The sequence below is a fragment of the Zootoca vivipara genome, chromosome 9 (assembly GCF_963506605.1).
Source record: "Zootoca vivipara chromosome 9, rZooViv1.1, whole genome shotgun sequence".
Taxonomy (NCBI): domain Eukaryota; kingdom Metazoa; phylum Chordata; class Lepidosauria; order Squamata; family Lacertidae; genus Zootoca; species Zootoca vivipara.
Window position 1 is genome coordinate 46,281,350 of NC_083284.1, and position 17,952 is coordinate 46,299,301.

A 17,952-nucleotide genomic window follows, 5' to 3' on the forward strand; every position below is an offset into this window, starting at 1 on the left:
CCGACCTTCTGATCGGCAAGCCCTAGGCTCTGTGGTTTAGACCACAGTGCCACCCGGGTCCCTTAAAACAATACCCTCCCCCCAAAAGACAGTTTTAAAACCAATAGAAATAAACACCCAAGTCAGAGAGACCTAAAACATGCCTCCCCTTAATCTAGCTGGAAAAGCTTGTTGTAATGGGGGGGGGAGGCATTGTCTCTGTTTATGGAAAGCATAAGGATGCTGTTCCAAAGAACAGAGGCAGCCACACTGAAAACCTTGCCCTGAATTGCTGTGGAGAAGATTCTGCTGTTTTAGATTTTCCTGCAGAATTCAGTGACTTACTGTGTATGCATGGTTAAGGCGCTCTCTCATATAACCTAGTCTCAAGCTGTTAAGGGCCTTTTATGATAGTGCAAAAACCTTGAACTTGGCCTGGTAACAGATTGGCAACCAGGGCAGGTTCTGCAGATAAGGTATTATATGCAGACAGTAGTTTTCCTCCACAACCATCATAGCCACAGCCTCCAGTCCAACCTCAAGGGAAATCGCACATAGTGCATTGCAGTAATCTAGCCCTGACAATGCACGGACAACTGTAGTCAAAATATCCAAGGGCAGGACTGCCCGCCCATAGCTCTAGACTTACCAGATAAAGTTGGTGAAAAGCACTTCTGGCCATCAAGCTCACCACTGCATCCATCAGTACCTTCTGATGGTAAATCTCGATGCTGACCACTTCCTAAGATGGCTAGTTAAGCCATAGTGTCTAATCAAACAGGCTTAATTGACATAATTTATTATTATTTTCAATAAGGACCCGTCCCTTATATTCAGAGACGCCAAGCTCCACCCAACATTTGGGGAGGGGCTCGTCACGTGTGCATGATGTCACACATGTAATGCACATATGTGACATCATGTGCATTGGGATAAGGCCCACTGCCAGTGCAGGGAGGCCCAGCGAGGCTCACCACTGCTGTGGGGAGGCCCGGCAAGGCCCGGCCCCTCAAGATTGGGGGCCTCAGCCATGTCCCCACATACCCGGGGGGGGGGCGACTGAGGTGTCCTCGCATAGAGTTGGTGCCTGTGCTTATATTGTATGTTTCTTACCTTTAACTGCTGAATATGAAAGCCGCAACAAATTCAATCCTATTGTTTACACACTAAGTTCTGGAACACCTACAATGAAAAATTTGTGGGTTTTGTGTTCTGTGGTGCATCACATACTAGAAGCATCTGAATTTGGTGCCAATATGTAATTGCTAAGGTATGAAGGTATGATTAGAAAAGATGAACTTGTTTTAAAGTAGGGAAGAGAGGTCCTTTGGAGTTTCCAGAGCATATCAACTGGCTGAAATTCTGAGGGAAAGATACATTGGTAGCCTCATAGAAACTGGTAAATTCTAACTGCCATTGGATTCTAGAATATTTGACTGTAAATAACCATTTAGGAGTAGCAGCTGTACCATTCATGAAAATGCCATTCCAGCTGTCCTAGTCTGCATGTTTGCCTAAACCAGGCATCCCCAAACTTCGGCCTTCCAGATGTTTCGGACTACAATTCCCATCTTCCCCGACCACTGGTCCTGTTAGCTAGGGATCATGGGAGTCGTAGGCCAAAACATCTGGAGGGCCGCAGTTTGGGGATGCGTGGCCTAAACTGTTGCATTGTATCAGCTAGGATATTATGAATGATTTCCACAACCTCAGTAGTTTTAAAATGTGCCTCAAATCTCGGGTTACTTCCACACCAAATATATTCAAAGCACTCTTATACCAGTTTTTTGCAGTCATGAATAATCCTGGGAACTGTAGTTGGCTGAGGATGCATATGTTACAAAGCTTCAGTTCCCAGCACACCTAACAAACTACAGTTTCCAGGATAACCCTTTTTTATTTTTAAAAAATGGAGTAAGAGTGCATTTAAGGCTTAGTGTGGATGTGATTTGAGAGAAGCTGACTTGGCAAACATGCATTAGTTCCTGGCAAACACATAACAATTGCTGTCACGAACAGTGGATTTTTTTATTTTTATTTTGGTCTTCCTACAAGCCACAGTAGGGTGACTTCTTTTTTAAAAAAACAACAACAACAACCACTCATATGCAAATGTTTCCTTTTCAACTCTTTGAGCTTAAGTGAGCACAATTGCTACTGTAGAGTGAAAAAAAATCTATTTATGTTTAATGCTCTATAGTGTTATATTCTGACCCAATTTACTCTGTTCTCTATTATTGAGAATCTCAATAATTAACATACCTGGCTTTAACTGATATATTGCCATTTTTATGCTGTTGTGTGTCTATACCTATTTAATAGAAGAATGCTCCTTTTCTTCTCTCACTAATCTTTTTTAATTTACGGAATCGAGTGGAAAAAAACTGTCTCTCCCTAATGTCTCCCCACAATGTCTTTCTTCTGGGCAAAATGTTGCTGTGGTCTAGGCCCCTTCCAGTGGTCAAGATCTTCAGCACTATCCAGAACTGCCTGATAATTAAGATGAAGAAAATGCTGGTTGATAAAACAAATTGCACACCATGGCTGTTATAATTCAGTTAACCAGGTCGACATATTTCCTTCAACTCTGTCGATATGTTGCCATTTGAGGCACAATAGATTTAAAAATATGAACCTCCTAGCCTTGCTGTGAAATGTTAAAAGAGCCACTGTAGAATGGAGACTAAATCAAACTATTCCAAATGTCAATATTATAAATTACTTTGCCATTTATCTGTCTCAATAGTCCTTTTCAGGTGTTTGGTAGGTTTTGAATAGGTGATTAGTCAACTGGGAATGCATGCAGCTAGTCCTATCCCCCAATGTATTGGCAACAGACTGGCCACACTCTTTGGCTGATGAATGATTGGTGTCATTCTGAAGGATGTTTCATTGAAACTCTTTCCCAATGGGAACAGAACCTTGGTCAATCAGGGTCAATGTCCTATTGTATGAAATCTTATGGTAGAATAGGGCTTATATCAGTTCTCTTTCAAAGGCCCATAGATCTTTTTGCTTTGACCCATCGATTGTACAGTATTGGTAGAGAACCACACACAGAAGGTTCTATTGTACACTTAAAGCAGAAGGGCCTATGTGCTTGCATAGGCCTACAGCACATTCTTGTCTATATCACTTAAAGGTTTCTGTCCCTCTGGTCTATTTCATACTCCAGGCGTTATTTGCAGTTTGCTTGTTAAAACAGTTTCCATCACAGTACATCACAGCAGTTCTGGACACGCGAGCACCAATGATGGTAACTATATTTTGTTTTTGTTTTGTTCCATTTCAGGGAAAGGTGAACAGGGAAAGCCTTATCCTCTCACAGAAGAAGACGATGATGATTCTGCATATCGGGAAAATGGTTTCAATATTTTTGTGAGCAACAACATAGCCTTAGAGCGATCCCTGCCAGACATTCGACATCCTAAGTAGGTACACTAAATCTGATAGATTGCTGCAGGGCATGCCATCACTTAGTTTACCTTGTTTTGCAGAAGCTCCCTGGTTTAACTGAAGATTAGAAAAGGTGTGAAGCTGCTGTGGATAATTATCCTCTATCACTTCCAGCTGTTTGCAGTGAGGAGCAAAAGAAGATACTGGGCTTCACTGTAGGTGTTTGTAGGGAAATGTGAGATTTCTGCTGGTAGGTGTTTGTAGCAGGAGGCATGGAAAGAGTCGTAAGTAATATTGCTAAATGTTTCTCTAGGGATGCAACATACAAGAAACTACTCTAACGGTGACAAACAGAAGGCCTGAAATAATCAGGTACATTGTTCCACTTTGGTAGTGGTTTTTATACCAGTTACAGTTCTGTTTGTCTTAATGTAACATAATTTGTGACACTGTTACATTTTGTAAGAGAGGCTCCATAAATGAGGAAGTTAATGATGCAACACTGTTATTGGCCTAGACTGGAGGCATGTGACATATATTATCAAAAAGGTTATTATTTTGACTGTCCAGTTGACTCTGGCAGCTCCTATACTGTGGAACAAACTCCCTACAGAGGTAAGTTTGGCTTCTTCATCATACAGCTTCTGGCAAATGCTGAAGACACACCTCTTTACCCTGGCTTTTGACATTTGAGGTGTATATTTTAGTACACACCTTATTTCTATGATTGCAAGTTATTTTAACCTGCTTTTAATTTTGTGTTTTAATGTTGTAACCTGCCCTGGGACCTTAGGGTGAAGAGTAGGTAATAAAATATAACAACAACGTCATCATTAAACCATCGCTTAACATCATGTGCATCAGCCTTCCCTTCCCTTCCCTTATCTTTTACAATATTCAGGACAGGCCCTTCTTAAAGTCTCATCCTGCGAAAGGAATGCTAGGGCCATTTCACTGATGGCTTTGAAATTCCCCTGCAAGGAACTGTGTTTTGCCATAAGCCTGTAATAATGTTAGGCACCAAGCAGAGAATGTGCAGAGAGGTTTCTGATTACTTTTCACAAAAACTGTGTGTTTACAGAACACTGGGGGAGGGTGAGATTTTCATTTGTTACAGGAGCACTGCTCATAAAATATTGTTATAATAGGATCTATCTGGAACAGCTTATTTGGAAAAACAGGTGAAGTTGTCAATGACCCTAATTCACTTGGCTGTTTTCCTGAAGAAGTCACATTGAAATGAAAGGAAGCTGCACAGGGACAGTGTCATTTTCTTACGGTACTCCTATTCACTGCAGTGGGTCTTGCACAGGAAGCATTTCCAGTAGATTATGTCCTCTGTTGATCACTTAATATAGCATATATCTATCTATCTATCTATCTATCTCTCTATCTCTCTATCTACTATTTATTGTGGGGAACGGGGAGGGTTGACACAATGCTAATTTCATTTTTAAAAGAAACATATTAAAAGTTAATTTGAGAAAGGCTAAACATGCTCTTGGAAATCCCTATATTAATCTCTATAACCAAGGGTTGATTTGCATGTGAATAATGCTAACTCAGTTTCATCTAATCTGTTTCAAATATTTTATCTTTGACTTTTGGCTGGGAAAACTATCCACAGGTCACCTGAAATTATCTTCAGCAATTCCCCCTGGCCAAGAATCTTTCCAGTTAGATGGGATTTTAATACATAATTACAGAGCATTAAAGTTGCATTGTTGGCATGATAAATATGCACCACACATCAGCTTCTGTTCCAAAAGGATATCCTGATTTCTATTGGTGTTCAAAACAGTGCCACTGGAAACAATGCAGAAAATCACTAGGGACAAAATGAGGCTGAACTGCCCCTTTTCCCTGTTGTGTTTGTCAATATATCTGCCACTAATTTGTTTTTCTCTCACTGCTAGCCACATGGGCCATGGCATTTCTTAGGGTATCCCTAGAGGCAGGACATTGTCAACACTGTCTCATTGGGAGCAAATCAGCACTATGGGGTTTGTTCTTTCCTTGTAAACAGCTTTCCTACCATGAACTGCACTGTTCTTTTGTAACTTGCCAAGAGCACTATAATACTCATATAAGTCCTGAATGTATTGGGCAACATTTGCATGGAATAAAACCCACAATTCACAGTTACAGATTTCCAAGCATTCCAGACCTATTTATTCAACCAGTATGGGTATGCCAAATGTATGCGTTGCACAGCCCTGATAGCCATGCTTTATTTGACTCTTTGGTACAGAATCAGTGTATGCAGGCTGTTGGCCTGATCAGGAATCCAGTTAACACTGCTGAACCTCTTGTGTTGCCTTTCTGCTTTTATCATGACTTTTTTTCTTTTTCTTTTTAAAGATAATTTCATTTTTTTTGTACATCCACACATTTGCTACTTGAACTATAGAAGGTAGCCTTAGCATATCTTTTTATTCCTTTTCTTAATTTATGTGAATAAGCAGTGAGTTTTTTCATATTGGTGTGACATTCAGTGTGGGAGAGTGAATGAATCCATCATTAATATATTTGCTATAAATCAGGCATAGCCAATGTGGTGCTCTCCATATGATGTAGCACTGGAATGCTGACTAGGATGGTTAGGAGTTGAAGTCTATTAATATCTAGTGCATAACATTGGCTACCTCTGCTTTAAATGTTTATAGCAGTGCTTCTCAAACTTGAGACCTCAGGTGTTGTTGAACTGCAACTCCCATCATCCCTGACCACTAGTCCTGCTAGTTAGGAATGATGGTGTGAGGGACAGGGGATATCGCGAAGTCCCTCCCCTCCTGAGTTCAAGCCCATCCCCGAGCACAGGGGAAAGCAGAGAGAGTTCCGATTCCAGTGGGGAAGCAGGAAGTCGTGTCCGAGGCTCAGGCAAGGTAGCGGAGCCAGGGTCCCAGGTGGGACAGGAAGGGGCAAATAAGGGGGGGAGACCCATCCCCCCAACTCCGGAATTGCGCAGAAAGAGGAGGGGAAAGAGGATGGGTCTACCCAGGCTTTTGTGTTGGAGAAAGACGCGCCAAAAGCCATTCGGAGGTTCTGAACCCGACTGAACACATAGCTCCGTGTAAATAGCAATGACTTCAGCACTGTAAATACGCAGCACCAATAAAAGAATAAAATGCAGAGCTGTGTAGAGTTGTTACTCTGAAGTAGCCCGCTCCGGCCACTGTGACAGCAACCTCCGAATCTTTTTTGGGGCTACTTTGGAGTTGCCGGGATGAGTGCGTCAGAGGCGGAGAAATGGCGGCAGATCGCGGAGAAAGCCCAACAGGACCTGCAGCAACTGGCGCTGCAGGCACAGGGGGAATTAAAGGCAGCTAAAGAAGAAACCAAGAAGGTCCAGGAGGACAGGCTACAACTTGCGGAACAGGTGAGAGCGCTTCAGGAAAAAGAGCAGCAATTAAGGGCGGTGGCGGTAGAGCTCCAAAACAAGTTGGATGCCGAGAAAAACAAGGCGGGAGGGGCCCCCCAACTCCAAGTGCTGCCAGGAAGGAGAGCGGGGACCCTAGTAAGCAAGTTCAATGGAGACCCGAGGGAATATCATGGCTTTGAGACTGAGATCGTGTATGCTCTTGAGCTGCACCATGATGAGTTCCCTGATGATGAGCACAGGGTAGCGTTTATTGTGGAACACCTTACAGGGGCAGCCAGGGAGTGGCTAAGACCGTTAATCGCGACAAAAAATCCTTGCATGAAGAATGTCAAACTATTTCTAGAGGCTTTAAAAACTATGTATGCGTCCGATAGTCATATGGACCAGACCAAGGAGGAACTGCATAATTTAAGGCAAAGAACAATGACAGTTCGCGAATATTGGGCGAGATTCACCATGCTAGTGCACAGACTGGGGTGGGAACTGCACTCGCCTCCGATGGAAGCGGCGTTCTACCTGGGGTTGAATGAGGATGTGAAAGATGAGCTCTCGAGAGGTCCAAAGCCCAGTAATATGGATCAGCTGAGCAAAGCGGCTCTGGCGGTGGGGGTGAGACAGGAATCCCGGTGGAACGACAAGCAAGCAACGCGCGCAAAGCGGGCTTGGTTCCCACGGTCGCATGAGAAGCCACTCCCCCAACAACCCTTCCAAGCCACGCCTGGGGCCAGCCAGGACCAGGAACCCATGCAAATTGATAGCGCGCGCGCGCGCGCGCGCGGCTTTTCAAACCCCAGCGGCGACAAGACGCAAGGAGGGAAGGGGCGGGAATTGCTTTCTCTGCAACTCCCCCCAGCATCTCGTCAGAGACTGCCCACATCGCAGAGAGTGGCAAGGAAAGGCGGGAACGGTTGTGCCCTCCCCCACTGACGCAGCACCACAGCAGGGAAACGGGAAAGCCTGGTTGCAGGAGACAAGGGGCAGCAGCCAGGCGCAGTCAGCAGACAACAGCCCCAGCCCGCCCACCCGCACAGCGCGGAGCAGAGCCAGCCCACCCCTCCCAGAGCAGGAGTGGTTTTAGAAGTGACGCTAACGCTCCCAAATGGCTATCCCCTGACGGTCCTCGCCTTAATTGACAGTGGTGCATCAGCCAACTTCTTCTCGAGAAACTTTGCAGAAGAGCACCAGATCCAGCTTCTGCAGCTGGACTTTCCCCTGCACGTAGCCACCATTGACGGCAGGGAGTTGCTGGGAGGGGCCATCACTCATCAAACCCCCCCCCATGAGAATGACGGTGGGAAGGCACTCAGAGACACTGGCATTCAACGTCACCACCATCTCAGACCCCCCCATCGTCTTGGGCATGAGCTGGCTGGCACGCCACGACCCCTCCATCAGTTGGCACCAGAGATGCATCACGTTTGGGTCGGACTTTTGTCTGGAACATTGCATGCAGCACCAACCAGGGGAGGGGCCTCCAATAGCCACGGTGGCCACCATGCACGTCAAGGGGGGTGAGGCGATACCCAAACCATACTGGGACCTGCAGGAGGTCTTCAGCGAAGCGGAGTCCGACCACCTACCCCCACACAGGTCTTTTGACTGCCAGATCAACCTGGTGCCAGGGGCAACGATACCCCCAGCCAAGCTGTACGCCATGTCAGATCAGGAACTGGAGGATCTGCGTGCGTTTATAGACAAGAACCTCAAACGGGGGTTCATCAGAGAAAGCAAGGCAGCAGGGGGCAGCCCGGTCTTCTGGGTGGACAAGAAAGACACGCAACAGCGCCGTCTTGTGGTGGATTTTAGACGGCTCAATTCAGTGACAGAGCCAGTGGCTTTCCCCATGCCCAGAGTGGACGATCTCCTGACAGCGGCACGCAGGGGCAAGATTTTCACCAAGCTAGACCTGAGGGGGGCGTACAACTTGATCAGGATCCAGGAAGGCGATGAGTGGAAAACCACGATGTTCACGCCTCTGGGCTCTTTTGAATATCTGGTGATGCCCTTCGGGTTGCAAGGGGGCTCAGCATGCTTCCAGGCCTTCATGCACCACGTCCTGGGGTCCCTCCTCTTCAAGAACTGCTTGGTCTTCCTGGATGACATCCTTATCTATTCCAATGACCCAGTGCAACATGTGAAGGATGTCAGGGAGGTGTTGCAGCGCCTGAAGGAGAACCACCTGTATGTGAAGCTGGAGAAGTGCAAGTTTCACACCAGGGAAGTAGACTTCCTGGGCTACAAACTGTCAGACAAGGGGCTGGCGATGGACAAGGACAAGGTGCAGGCCATCCTGGACTGGCACAGCTTCAGGACGCGCAAAGATGCCCAACGCCTCCTAGGCTTCGCCAACTTCTACAGGAAATTCATCAAGAACTTCTCGCGTGTTACGGCTCCCATCACGGACTGCCTGAGAGGCAAGCAGAAGTTCAGGTGGACACCAGAGGCGCAAGCAGCGTTCGAAAGCCTCAAGAGGGTGTTCGCTTCAGACCCAAACCTGTTCCACGTGGTGCAGGATGCGCTCCTACGCGTGGAAACAGACGCTTCAGACAGGGCTTTGGGAGCGATCCTGTTGCAACTGGACGCCAACAGAGAGTGGAGACCTTGTGCCTTCTTCTCCAGGAAGCTGACCCAGCCGGAGCGCAACTACACGGTGTTTGATAGGGAACTTCTTGCGATCCACGCTGCTTTCCAGCACTGGCGACACTTCCTGGTGGGCGCCAAGCACCCCATCCAGGTGTGCACAGACCACAAGAACCTGGAGTTCTGGAGAACAGCCAGGGTGCTCAACCAGCGGCAGATACGGTGGGCAGAGTTCTTCTCGAACTTCAACTTCTCCATCCACTACATCCCGGGGGAGCAGAATGTCAGGGCGGATGCCCTCTCCCGCAAACCAGAGTACATGGAGCAGGAGTTGCCACCAGCACCCAGGCACATTTTCCCCCCCATCAGCATGGTCCTGCGGAGCAGCAGTGGTGAGCGAGACAGAACTCACAGCACTGACAGCAGCGGATGAGTTTGCCACCCGCATCTTCAGAGAACTGAGAGGGGGGAGGGAGCAGGCAAAAGACTTTGCAGAACGCAGGGGGCTGCTTTTCTACAAGGGGGCACTGTACCTGCCCAACACCCAGCTTAGACGTAAGGTCCTCAAGCAGATGCACGACAACCCAACGGCGGGTCATTTTGGAAGGGACGAAACCGCTCACCTAGTCATGAGACACTTCTGGTGGCCAGGGGTGCGGGAAGATGTTAGAGACTATGTACGGGGCTGTGACACCTGCCAGCGGGCAACGGTAGTCAGAGCAGCCCCAGCAGGATTGCTGGAGCCCTTAGCCACACCACACAGGCCGTGGGAAGTGGTGTCCATGGACTTCATCACGGACCTGCCTGCGTCCAGGGGCAAGACCGCAGTGTTGGTGGTGGTGGACCTTATGTCCAAAATGTGCCACTTTATACCGTGTGCCAGGGCGGTCTCTGCAGAAGAGACAGCCAAACTATTTGTTGACCACGTATTCAGATTGCATGGATTACCTTTAAGGGTTATTTCGGATCGTGGCCGCCAATTTGTTTCCAGGTTCTGGAGGCGGCTCATGAACCTCCTGCAGGTGGAGGTCAGCTTATCGACGGCGAGACACCCGCAGACCAATGGACAGGCGGAGAGGGTCAACGCCATTCTGCAGCAGTACCTAAGATGCTACGTCAGCCAGAGACAAACGGACTGGGTGGATCGCCTGCCACTGGCGGAATTTGCCTACAATAATGCAGTGCACGTCTCCACAGGGGTGTCACCCTTTAAGGCCAATTATGGGCGCGACCTCAGATCATTCCCGGAGAGGGAGGGGGAGGAGGAGGAGGGCCCACTGGCAGAGGATTGGGCAGAGGAACTGGAGACGGTGCACCAGCAGCTCCGAGAACACTTGGAGAGGGCCAAGGAAGCGTACAAAAAGGGGGCAGATCGCCACAGGCGACAAGGGGAGGTCATCAGGGTGGGGGACAAGGTTTGGTTGTCCTCGGAGGGCCTTCCCATTAGAGGGAGGTGCAAAAAGCTGGCGCCCAGACGGCTGGGCCCCTTCACGGTCACGCAACAGGTCAATCCGGTGGCCTTCAGATTGGCACTACCAGAGGACATGAGGGTGCATCCAGTGTTTCATATATCGCTGCTGTCGCCGTACAGGGAAAGCAGCAGGCTCCGAGACAGCGATCAAACCCCCGAGGGAGGGGGGGAGAGGGAAGGCAGGGAGCAACTCAATGAGGCCACGGCCATCCTTGATTCACGGAGAGGGGTGGGGGGCCTGGAGTACCTCATGGCATGGGAGGATGCTCCACCGTCACAGAATCAATGGGTCCCAGCCACTCAGATACAGGAGGAATTCTTGGTGGAAGAATTTCACGCCCTCTTTCCCCACAGACCCAAGCCCTGGCACATGGAAAGGGAGGGGGAGGGGGAGGGGGAGGAAGTACTGGAGAGCAGTTCACCATGGGGATGGGAAGCGGAGTTTGAGGAACCAGAGGAAGAAGTATGGGCGTCGCCGAGATCCACCCAGTCAGAGGAAGAAGCAGACTGGCAGCACATTTTTACCCCCACCAGCTCTGACGCCACAGACTTTTTGGGATTCCAGTCCTCCCAGGCGGAAGGGGGGGGCTCGCAGGACTGGGGGGAGGTGTTCACACCAACGGGCTCGGAAAGTACTGAGTTCTTAGGCTTCCAGTCGTCACCGACACCTGGGGGGGACCTGGGGAGGGGAGAAGGGGAGCTTGGGAGGGGGGTGGATGTGAAAGACAGGGGATATCGCGAAGTCCCTCCCCTCCTGAGTTCAAGCCCATCCCCGAGCACAGGGGAAAGCAGAGAGAGTTCCGATTCCAGTGGGGAAGCAGGAAGTCGTGTCTGAGGCTCAGGCAAGGTAGCGGAGCCAGGGTCCCAGGTGGGACAGGAAGGGGCAAATAAGGGGGGGGAGACCCATCCCCCCAACTCCGGAATTGCGCAGAAAGAGGAGGGGAAAGAGGATGGGTCTACCCAGGCTTTTGTGTTGGAGAAAGACGCGCCAAAAGCCATTCGGAGGTTCTGAACCCGACTGAACACATAGCTCCGTGTAAATAGCAATGACTTCAGCACTGTAAATACGCAGCACCAATAAAAGAATAAAATGCAGAGCTGTGTAGAGTCGTTACTCTGAAGTAGCCCGCTCCGGCCACTGTGACAGATGGGTTTATAGTATGTGTATGCAGCAGTATGCTATATGTCAGGCATCCCCAAACTTCGGCCCTCCAGATGTTTTGGACTACAATTCCCATCATCCCTGACCACTGGTCCTATTAGCTAGGGATCATGGGAGTTGTAGGCCAAAACATCTGGAGGGTCGCAGTTTGGGGATGCCTGCTATATGTGTATGCTAGAAATTCCCAGTGCAATATATTTAACATCTACTTGTTGCCAAAAGGCAATTTTATACACCCATGTCATACCAGCAATGTTACCAATTATAATATTGCAGCCTGGTCATTTGAATATGTCATCTTGATTATCCCCTTTGTTTCTAGCAGCTAACAGTGAAATGGGAATAATCATGTAATGGTGTTATTAACTTATGAATGGATTGTGTATAGTTGCACAGAAGTTCTTTTGAGAGTGCTGGTGAAGATCCAATTCACAATTTATGTAATAGTCAGAGTTAACTACATAGCATCTAGGAATTTTCTTTAGGATCATTGCACATGTTTGTGTGGTTCTGATAAAACATCAACCCACAGTTTAGCTATAATATATCCATGCTTCAGGCTCAGATATTATCTCCACTTCCATACCCCATCCCTCTTATGTGGATGGAAAAGGTGGGCAAGTCTTCCTCGTTTGAGGCAAACCATAGTTTGATGGGTTTATCTGAATGGGCTTTGTGGTTTTTTTGCAAAACGGGATTGGAAACCACAATCTGAAATGGCAAAGTAAAGTAAATTCAGGAAGGAAGGAAAGGAATCAAGCAGAGGATGGAGCACATTGCTCAAGTGACCAGCCAGGTCCATTCATGTAATAGATATTACAATGGTTTGGTGTTACAACTAAGCTACCTCATTGACTGACCTATTCCAATTCCAAGGGATTGGAAGCAGTTGCTTCCCTTTTAAGCTATTCCTAGTGTTATGTCTGAACGTCTGACTTGAACTGCAGGTAGAGATAGCCGTGGTTTATCTGAGTAGGTTCATTAGCATAAGCCAGTACCAGTAACCACAATTTGTCCCTAGGGTTACTGAAATGTCTGTGATGAACCTTTTAAACTTGATGCTAGATACAGCTCCCATCATCTCTGACCATTGGCAATGCTGGTTGAAGCTGATGATAGTCAGAGTCTGACAATTTCAGGGGGGAGGGGCACAGAATCCCGATCCCTGGTGTAGATCACTAACCCGTGATCCACTAACCAATTCACTTCAATTCTGTGTATGCCTACTTGGAAGTAAGCTGCACTGAGATTAATGCAATTTATTCCCAGGTAAGTGTATATAGGATTGCAGCCTAAATTGCGGTATTTGAAACTGATTGAAGAACCAGTTCAGTGCAGTTTCTCTGGCGGAATCAGTAACTTTTAGGCTTCATATTCACATTTCAACTTCCTGTCTGATTCAGGTGTATTCAGTAATGTTTATCCCTGCTGAAAACTCTGAAGTTTTGAGCCACCATCGTCGCTGGAAATTATTTTCCTTTCCCTCCTGTCCCCACCTCCAAGCTAATTTTACAGACCTGTCAAACGGTTGTGGAAATTACTGGTTATCACTGCTTTATCGAGTTCAGCTGACAAGTCTAGATTGGAATAGAAATGCAGTATGACTGAAGCTAGCCGATGTAAATTGAATACTTTGACACACACAGACAATTACTATGTAAATCTTGGCTTGAAAACGTTTTAGGCTGGTATTTTTCGGTTGCATGCTTGTCACTAGTTTGATGTCAGGTAGGTATTGTAGCCCCCTTGATAAAGAGAGAGAAAAGGTCAGTTATTTTTTTCTTTTTTTCCCTTTCTTAATTCTCCGCTAAGAATGGAAAACTCAGTGGAAAACTGAAACTTGCCCTTTTGTTCTGACTTTGTGTGGCATGCTCTTTTGTAAGATTTTTTTTAAGTGAGAAAGGGGGGTGTCTGCTTTTATCATCTTTGAGCTCCTGCACAGCCCTCTCTCTCTCTCTCTCTCTCTCTCTCTCTCTCTCTCTCTCTCTCTCTCTCTCTCTCTCTCTCTCTCGCTTCTGCAGACAACCTGCACTGCATTTCACTTCTTCTGTGACATCTATCAGGAACAGCAGTTTACAAGCCTGTTGATATGTCTAGAAGGCATAAAATCTGGTGGCTGGCCAAGGTTCTGCCACTGGGCTCCCGTAATGTGCATAAAATATTATTGCTATAACCATGGGGTCAAACAAATTGCAGCTTTTGTGAATTGGCTTTTTCTATAAACTGACTGAAATGGTGCCAACATTCCCCTCCTTTCTCATAATTTAAAAAGCTCAGGCTGTTTCAAAATGTTCTCCTGCAGACTTTTGTACAAAGGGCTTCTAAAGGTTGTCATTTTGAAACTCCACATCAGAAAGCAACGTTGTTTACACTAAAGTTACAGTGGTAATGATTAAATTTCTATTTAGGTTGATATTTTGAACACAAACCATTTTCTCTTTTAATAGTAATACATTGTAGGGAAATGTAAAGGTACAGGAAACACATTTCACATCCTAAAGCACAATTGCTCCACAGAAGCTATTTTAACTGGCTTTTGCATCCTCAATTATATAAGTGGTTGCTGCAGAACTTGTTAAGTGTTATCTGTTCAGAATGCAACCCAAAGATCTATTGGAATGGGGGCCACTCTAGGGTCAGAGCATCAGCATGGCTTTGCACTGCCATTGTGAGGAATAACTTGAGAAATCATTGTTGCCATAATGTATGTTATTTATGTATTAATTAACCTGCTCTTTATGCAGCAAGCCTCCCAGAGTGACTTATGGGCAGTCAATAAAAACAATGACACATCTTTAAAAGTGTACATATGGTTAGGTTGCAAAGTGCATAGCTTTTTTTAAGAAGTGGTGATATTTCCACTAGCTGCCTTCCACTGCTTCTCCTCCTGGCGCCCGCAACCCTAGATTCCAGATTGTGGAAGATGTGTGGAACAGGGGTTTTAGTGCCATAGCCCTAGGCAAGTCCATGTACACAGTGACAACCACATGTATCCATAGGATGCCTGGCTCTTAGGCCATTTCTGGCATTATTATTATTATTATTATTATTATTATTATTATTATTATTATTATTTAACAGGAAAACCTGCAGTAAAGATTTCAAAGTCCAGCCTGAGAGCCACATATATGCCACCTTGGATTCCATGATGGAAAAAAGGCAGGAGGTTGTTAAAGGGAACAGGTGTTGAAAAACCCACTTTTCATCTCTTAAGGGATTTATGTTTTTGAAAACTAAAGAATACTATAGGAATAGTTTAGATGCTAGATCTGATTGTATTTATTTACAGAATAGCAGGAAGTGAAACACACCCAGCAACATGTAATGTCCGGGTATGCGGTGATAAAGGGGATAGAAATGAAGCTGGTACAATTCAGGGCACATGTACTCACCATAACATTTTTAAAAAGCATCTCCAGAACCACTTTTATTAAAAAAAAAAAAAGGAGGGAGGAGGAAGAGGAAGAGGAAGAGGAAGAGGAAGAGGAAGAAGAAGAAGAAGAAGAAGAAGAAGAAGAAGAAGAAGAAGAAGAAGAAGAAGAAGAAGAAGCAACAATGGAAGGGACACTGATATAGGAAGGGGCATTATTTGCAGAGGAGAGAAATGGATTGATGCTTCATCCTCTCTCTGCCAGTTATCCCCTTCCATACTTCCCCCAACTTTCAAGTTTGCAAACATTTGCAAGGTTAAAGATATCTGATGACCCAGGAGGAAAAGCCTCTGGTGTGATTTGGAGCGCACACACAAAAAAGACTGGTGGGGTTTTGTTTAAATTGTCATTGGGCTTCAGTGCACTAAGAATCTGCTTTAGAAGAAAACAAGCTGGTTGATAGCTGCTACTTAATGAGCACACTAGGGCAAAGCACTCACAAAACTTATGTAATTGTGCATTTCTTTCAAAAGAAGGATGTATCACGTAGCCTACTAAATCCTGGTGCTACTCTATACCGACAGTTGTAGCGCTTTCTAAAGTTCGCCTTCAGCCCATTTAGTGGATATACAACTTCCTAATGATTGCATAGTTAAGAATTCCAACTCATGTGACTCTTTTCTCAAGAGTTGTGTCAGAAAACATTTAATTGTGTTGTTGAGCAAAGTTTAGTTAATTCAAGCCTGGCTGTTCCTTGGCTAAATCATATTATGGTCCCAAAAGGACAGGATGCTATTTTGCTGCCCAATGAAGTATAGAGTGTAGGCGCGGAATCCTTTAGCTGCTTGACCAGGCATTATTTTTACATCTTATATTAAATAGCAGCCTACTTATCTATTGAGCATAAGTGGGGAATTTAAAGGTCCAGTGGAAACTCTGAATATTTTCAGATGTATAACAGTTGGCGATGCCCATACTAAATGACCTTCTTCATTCACTGTGGAAACTTGCAGCGCTCAATAGCCCTAAAAATTTCTCATTTCTTGCTTGAGGTAGAATGGTCTCCCACATGGAAAAAAAAATATTAATCACATGTTTATCGTACTAGAAGCAATAACAACCACTGCAGCAAAGGAAAAGTTATGAATTTAATACTAACTCTTTCTATTTAAATCACTCATAGTAACTTTCTCAAAGTTTTACCTGTAAAGTTGAAATTCGTTAAAGTTGGTCTGTGCCTGAAGGTTACTATGGTATTTTTGATAAAACAGTTAGGGAGGGGAAAACAATCCTAGGCTTACTAGGCCTGGGCGATATATCAGTATATCGCCCAGGACCCAGTATGAGGAGCAGACCGCCATGTCAGATTCACTCAGCGGTATATCACTGGTGAAACTGCCACAACTCCTGAGTCCCTCTGCGAGCGACTTCCTCCAGTGAGCGTTGCTAGCAGAAGGACTGAGGAGCAGTCCTAAACTGCTCAGCTGAGGGTGTGTGGTTGCCACTCCCCTCAGCTGAGCAGTTAAAGCAGGGGTCCCCAAACTACGGCCCCTGGGCCGGATGCGGCCCAATCGGCCTCCCAATCCGGCCCGCGGCGCCCCCCGCCGCCCGCTGCCGCCGCCCGCTCTTACGGCGCGCGGCGCGGCAACGATCTTAAAAATCGGCAAAAAATCGCCGAAAATCCTTTGTGCGCATGCGTATGGGCCTCTCCCGACCCAGAAGAGGTCATTTCCGATGCACTTCCGGGTCGGGGGAGGCCCATACGCATGCGCACAAGCGATTTTCGGCGATTTTTCCCCGACCGTGTGCGTGTGCGCATGCGCACGGGTGCGCACTCCCCCGCCCTCCGGCCCGCCGCGCGGTCGGTGCTGCGGGCACCGGCCCGCTGCGCGGTAAGTCTGGGGACCCCTGAATTAAAGGATCCCCCAGCCCAGTGCTGGCTCCTGCGCAAGCAGGGCAAGCACCATGGGTGGCTCTGCTGGGAGTGGGGAGGGCTTCTGATCCCCAGCAGAGCACAGCAAAGGAGCCACGAGCAGGGGAGCGCCAGGGATGTTTCTGCTGGGGATCAGAAGCCCTCCTGTGCCCCAGCTGAGCCATACAAACAAGCTGCAGCAATTTCACCCGGCGCCTCGCAGGCTGAGGCTAAGGCAGCTTGGTTTTTTTCAACATCGTGGTATATTGCCAGACCATGATGTTGGAAAGCTGATCTTGCCCCAGCCCTAAGGTTTACTAGCTAACATGATTTGATCTACAAATTTTTGACCTCACTAAGCAATCCCTGTGTTTGTTCAGGTAGCATTGTTCATAATATTACCGACTCCTGAACTTAGCCACATCTTCTGCAATGTCTGCATGGTTTTCTCACGTTATCTAAAGAAGGAAAAATAGTAGCAAGTGAAAAGATTTTGGTTTGCAAGGACTCCGCTGCATGTGCTGGCACACAGAAATCAGGGTGAAGGCAGATGACAGGAGCACAGAATAATGTCCATTGTTTTAGCTGAGGTGGAAAAAAGACAGTAATAATAATAATAATAATAAATTTTTATTTATACCCCGCCCTCCCCAGTCAAAAACCGGGCTCAGGGCGGCTGACACCAACAGAACCACAATA

The 17,952-nt window shown here is 46.7% G+C and overlaps 1 protein-coding gene across 1 annotated transcript in view; it reads left to right on the plus strand.

Moving 5' to 3' along the window:
• GALNTL6 (polypeptide N-acetylgalactosaminyltransferase like 6) overlaps nt 1-17,952 on the plus strand; it is a 543,124-nt gene that overhangs the window by 220,596 nt on the left and 304,576 nt on the right. Inside the window, exon 4 of the mRNA XM_060278706.1 lies at nt 3,272-3,410. Coding sequence (XP_060134689.1) covers nt 3,272-3,410 — 139 coding nt within the window. The remainder of the gene's footprint in view (nt 1-3,271; nt 3,411-17,952) is intronic.